Source organism: Pygoscelis adeliae, unplaced genomic scaffold, assembly GCF_000699105.1.
Source record: "Pygoscelis adeliae isolate BGI_AS28 unplaced genomic scaffold, ASM69910v1 Scaffold173, whole genome shotgun sequence".
NCBI lineage: Eukaryota > Metazoa > Chordata > Aves > Sphenisciformes > Spheniscidae > Pygoscelis > Pygoscelis adeliae.
Genome location: NW_008824409.1, coordinates 1,001,720 through 1,007,887, shown reverse-complemented (window position 1 = coordinate 1,007,887; position 6,168 = coordinate 1,001,720). Strand labels below are relative to the sequence as shown.

At 39.2% G+C, this 6,168-nt stretch overlaps 1 protein-coding gene across 1 annotated transcript in view; it reads right to left on the bottom strand.

Annotated features, from left to right (window-relative positions):
- The window catches only part of UNKL (unkempt family zinc finger-like), a 61,605-nt gene that overhangs the window by 14,998 nt on the left and 40,439 nt on the right, over window positions 1–6,168 (bottom strand). Inside the window, exon 11 of the mRNA XM_009320516.1 lies at window positions 4,315–4,480. Within this exon, the coding sequence (XP_009318791.1) occupies window positions 4,315–4,480 (166 nt within the window). The remainder of the gene's footprint in view (window positions 1–4,314; window positions 4,481–6,168) is intronic.

The following is a 6,168-nucleotide window of genomic DNA, read 5'->3' as shown; positions in this document are numbered from 1 at the left end:
CTTTCTTCTCTCTCTCCTTTCTTTGTTTCTATATTTATCTGGAAATAATTTTCACCATTATGTGCCATCAGCTATGCAACCCACTAATAAATCTTCACACATGTGAATTTGTCTCAACATCCTTTGTGCAAAAACGCCATACACCTGTGAGAGCAAACCTCTCATCATTACGCTGCAGGATATTCTGGGAGAGATCCCTCTCACTTTCACCAAGTGAAGCTGTTCCACTTTCTTTCAAAAAATTCAAAATTCCCTCAATCATGAAAAGAGAGGCTTTAAAATCCCATCATTAGCACCGTCATTATCTTTAAACAGGGAAACACTATTTTTTTCAAGCTCTTGCAATTCCCCACATCACCCAGATGTTATTAATATTTGAAGTTATTTGCAGCGTCTGGCTCAGTATGTTGCTACGCAAGTGTGACAAGCAGGAACAAAACACAATGAGGCTGACATAAATCATACTGCTCAAATAGTAGATCAAATCTAAGCCTGCACCCTTACTAAATCACTAACCTGTCATGTTCTCCTCATGTGAGGCCTTAACTCATTCTGCCACACTTGTCCTCCCCTACCACAAAAAGGACCGACATGTCTCCTTACTGTTTATTATTCAGATTTTCGAAGCTTAATTTCTGATACCTTCTGGCTCTCTCAGATTCCACCTCACATAGTGGAAAGTCAGAGGAGTGCAGGGAGAGAACACAGACAGCATCTTAAGATCACAACATATATGGGAAGCAAATGGAGAGACACCAATTTTCCTTGAATGGCAAGTCTCCCAAACAGACAAAATCCCCATGCTTGAGTATCCAATAGAAAGCAATGGAAGCAATCAAAACATTCCCGGGGGAGGTCTACCCAGAACCTAACACAGACAACAGGGTGAGGTATCAGGCTGGCAGATGTCCCCTAATGTTAAGGTTCCGCCTCCTCCCTACTATCACTTGAGTCGCTTCCCTTCACTGCTGCCCATTCCCTATTTATTCCTCTCCAAATCTGTCTCCTTTGACACTTTGCTTATCTAATTTCTCTATTCTCTTAAAAAAATTTTTTTTTTTTTTTAATTTTCAGGAGGACTTCAAACACCCTGCAGCTTTTATGTTCTCAGATTATGCTTCTTTCTTTTTTTTACTAGAACAAAACCAGACAACTCAACCAATCTCCCTTGACTCTGACAGGAGTAGACTGCAACAATATACCTTCTTCCACTCCATCATTCCTTAGTTTTCAACATATTGTCCAAGCCTCAATGCTAAATACTAGTTCCATCTGATTGGTGTGCTTATTCCCAACTCCCCTGCACCCTTCTCTTCCCCAGCTCTTAGGGACTATTACTCAGGGAGCAGACAGAGAGGGCTCGGAGCGCCCTGTGAGATCAAGATAAAGGGCCACAGAATAGGCTACAGACCCCACTGTCTGACAAAGCTTCCTCAGTTCTTGCTAATGTAACTCTCCTGTATTTCCCCTAATCCTTTACCAAACCCATTCATCCCATTTTCCCATAATCACCTAGCCCTTTCCCTTGCTGCAGCTCTTTTGCTATCCCTTTTTTCTATGATTCTTCAATCCACCACTTCCTACAAGAACACTATGTATTTATTTTCTGTTCTACAATAACGTCTTAATTTTCTGCTCTATTCAGATTACGTGCAGCACTATTTTCAATGCCATCCCGTATATCCACGAAGAACAACTCTGGAAAAAGAATTTATATATATATGAAACTCTTTTAAGGAAAGAAGCCAAAATCTACGCAGTTACCATAAAGTACACTAACTTATACATACATGAGACGTATTTTATGATTCATATTCTGTTAACAAACATAGCATACTGAAAACTGTTTTAGAAAAATATCTAAAGGCATATTCTAACTCAGAGGAATCAAGAGTCTCTTATGCTCAATAATATAATCACACCGGGACATGGGAAACATAGCATATCACTGTTTAAACGACTTTGCAACACTTGTTCAGTATATCACGATTTAAAAATTATACTGAATTAGCATGACATCTAGTACACAGAAATTAGACTGTGTTTTTTATTGTTATATGAGTAACCTGTTACAGCCAACTAGCCTCCACTTATTCCAGAAGCAATGTTTATCTTGACAAAAATGTGATTTAATTCCATAGTATATCTTAAAATATTAACCGTAAGCTGATGAAATTATATTACTTGCATAGAATAAAAACTAAAATTCTGCTCATTCTAATTCTGAAATTTAAAAATAATTTAAAATTTATTTTCTGTTCTAACACACAGATCATCAAACAAACCTTTAAGGAAAGCAAGCTATGTGCTTATGAGACTGCAGAAAAAGATCCATCATTTAATATTCTGCATAGATTTCTTTCTTAAAAAAATTAAAAGAGCAAACGCCTAACTTACCATGCCGAAGTGCTGACTCACTGTCTGCAGTCTCCTGGTCGCTGCTACACATCAATTTAAACACAGAAAGCTTCAAGTAGACCAGCTAATCACAGCAACTCCCTGATCATGTGACTTACACCACAGAATATGAAATACAGCATCTTTGAAATCACAACATTTCCTGCCACAGCCTCCTGAATAAACCATATTTAGTGTAAAAGTGCCACAAATTTCAATGAGTTTGTGGATAACACTAAATTAAGGGGATGTTGCGGTTTAACCTCAGCTGGCAACTAAGCACCACACAGCTGCTCACTCACTCCCCCCCAGTGGAATGGAGGAGAGAATCAGAAGGGTAAAAGTGAGAAAACTCGTGGGTTGAGATAAAGACAGTTTAATAGGTAAAGCAAAAGCTGTGCATGCAAGCAAAGCGAAACAAGGAATTCATTCACTCCTTCCCATCGGCAGGCAGGTGTTCAGCCATCTCCAGGAAAGCAGGGCTCCATCACGCATAATGGTTACTTGGGAAGACAAACACCATCACTCTGAACATCCCTCCCACTTCCTTCTTCTTCCCCCAGCTTTATATGCTGAGCATGACGTCACATGGTATGGAATATCCATTTGGCCAGTTGGGGTCAGCTGTCCTGGCTGTGCCCCCCTCCCAGCCCCCCGTGCACCTGCAGCCCTCCCAGTCGGCAGAGCATGGGAAGCTGAAAAGACCTTGACTAGCGTAAGCACTACCTAGCAACAACTAAAACACTGGTGTGTTATCAACTTTATTCTAGTCCTAAATCCAAAACACAGCAGTGTACCAGCTACTAAGAAGGAAATTAACTCTGTCCCTGCTGAAACCAGGAACGGGGAGCAGCTGATAGACTTGATGGCAGGACTGCCATTTAGAGGGATCTCAAAAGCCTGGAGAACAGGACTGACGGAAACCTCATGAAGTTCAACAAAGGCAAATACAAGAATGCTGCACCTGGTACAGAATAATCCCTTGCAGCAGTACAGGCTGGGGGCCAAATGATCAGAAAGCAGCACTGCAGAAAAAGATCTAGGAATTCTGATGAACGACACATTCAGCATGTTCTGTGGCAATAAAAGCTAACAGCATACTGGCCTGCATTAGTAAAAGTGTAGCCAACAGGTTGAGGGAAGTGATTATTCCTCTCTATCCGGCGCCTGTGACACCATAGCAGGAGTAGTATGACCAATTTTGAAGTTTCCAGTGTCTAATTATTATTGAAATATTTATCTCCGTTTACCATTTTCCACATAAACAGCCTAGCTGGTTGGAAGCATGAGAAAGGCTCCGGGCTAATGACAGAAATTTTGGAAGTGAGTAATTCCCAGAATCTCTCTTGTGCACCCTGAAAACAAGGGCTCCTCTCTTTGTGTCCTTTCAAATCTTGTCCACATAGTGTGAACAAAAGATTTTGTCCTTGAACATACAAATAACCAGACTGGAGAATATGCAGTCAGCCAAAGAAAAATCTCCCATTTTCATATGAACATTGTAAGACCTGTAATTGCACCTGTTATGGTAACATTAAAAAAAAAAGTCAACTCTCATCAGCCCACCAACAGAAGTTGAGGAGACAGTACTTCTACTTCTAGCAATACAGTGAATGGCATTACGAAGGTTTTACACTTTTTTTTTTAATCACTGGCCAATATCAATGCCAAAATTCCAGTTTAAATATCCCATTCACTCGTTCCTATGCTCACATTGGAGACCTTGTGAAAAACGATGATTTTGGGTGAAAAAAATTAAATTAAATTTCAGATATTGCTTTTAATTACATATAATAAAGCAGGTGTGTACAACATTACTGTCATTACCAATAAGCTCTTTGAACCTATGCTGAAACAAGAAGAACTTGAATAATGCAACAAAACATGTACAATTGGAGATTAAATATTAAGACTTACCTATTACCGATTCAACTGTGTTACTGCCAGAATAGAATGGGAGAGCTTTGGCACTGATAGCAGAGACAGTTGTAGGAGATGAACTATCTGATCCAACACTGGAGGCCAGACTGGAAGTTATACTTGAAGCAAGTGGGTTAACCGCTGAAAAAACACTGAGATGGTTCTGTTAAAAAAAAAACCAAACAACATATGTATACACACACAAACACACTTACACAGATGTATGTAGGAACATATAAAATAAACAGAATGTATTTTTAAAGTAGTTATTTTAATTCAAACAGAAAGAAATCCAGAAGAACCCTCTGAATGAATAGATTAGGATAATTTTCCATATAATTTATCAGCAAGTGCATTTCTCCAATGTGGCTGGACACCACTACCATACGAGGGAATTCTGAAAAAAGGTGTTTAAATACTTGCAAGTAAGCTCTACAAACATAATTAGTTAGCTGAAGTCTGATGCCTCTTTTCAAAAGGAAAATATCTATTGAGGAATTGTACCATTTCATTATGCATTCGTACGCAAATTATATTCTATATTATTTTTTTGATCTGCAAATTTTCTCATTTAATCTAAATGCAATTGGTGCATAAACTAATCTTCGGTTTAGATAGTTGAGAAACATGACTGCACTGCACACATGTATCACATTATATAATGACCTGTACCTGTGCTACTTCTTTCTAGCTGAACTTTTTTTTCCTACAAATCACACATCTAAATTATAAAATGTAAGAAATGCAAACAAAAGCAACCATGTAACATTCTAAACTGGAAAATAACTTCACAAACTCTACAGGGACTTGGTGCAGAGTTTCCAGTATATTAATTCCTTTTATTGTTTATTTATTCCCTCCAATCTTTTAGTTAATGAAAACAACATTTAAATGTGACTGAATCAATCCACACATCCTCCCATTGCCTTCTGTGTGACGAGCAGTGATTGTGCAGTATCTACTCCACTGGTTTCTACCAATACCACAGAAAATTTCTATTTCAAAGCCAGATATAATGCAAGATTAGAGGCTGATAATGACCATGAGAATGAATATTTTTTTCTTTAAAAATGGGCACAAACTAAAATACAGAAAGTTTCACTTAGACACAAAAAATTTTTTACTGCGATGGTGGCCAAACACTGGAACATGTTGCCCAAAGAGGCTGCGGAGTCTTCATTTTTGGAGATACTCAAAACACTACTAGACAAGGCACTGGGCAACCTGCTCTAGCTGACCCCACTTTGACAAGGGGACAGATGGACTACAGACCTCCAGAGAATCACCGAATGGTTTGGCTTGGAAGGGACCTTTAAAGATCATCTAGTCCAACCCCTCTGCCATGGGCAGGGACATCTTTCACTGGATGAAATGCTTGAAATGATGCTCAAAGCCCCACCCAACCCAACCATGAACACTTCCAGGGATGGGGCACCCACAACTTCTCTGGGCAACCTGTTCCAGTGTCATACCACCCTCATAGTAAAGAATTTCATCATTATATCCAATCTGAATCTACCCTCTTTCAGTTTAAAAATACTGCCCCTTGTCCTGTCAGTATGGGCCCTGGTGAAAAGTCTTTTTCCATCTTTCTTATAAGCCCCTTTTAAGTATGGGAAGGCTGCAATAACATCTCCCTGGAGCCTTCTCTTCTCCAGGCCAAAAAATCCCAACTCTCTCAGCCTTTCTTCGTAGCAGAGGTGTTCCAGCCCTCTCTCTCACTGATCATTTTCGTGTCCTTCACAGTAAATCAGAAATTTGTTTCAGCAAAACACTTCTAACAAATGCACAATAGTATATATCAAAGTGGAATTAAACCATTTTTCTAGCCATATTGGGTTTTTTTTGCTT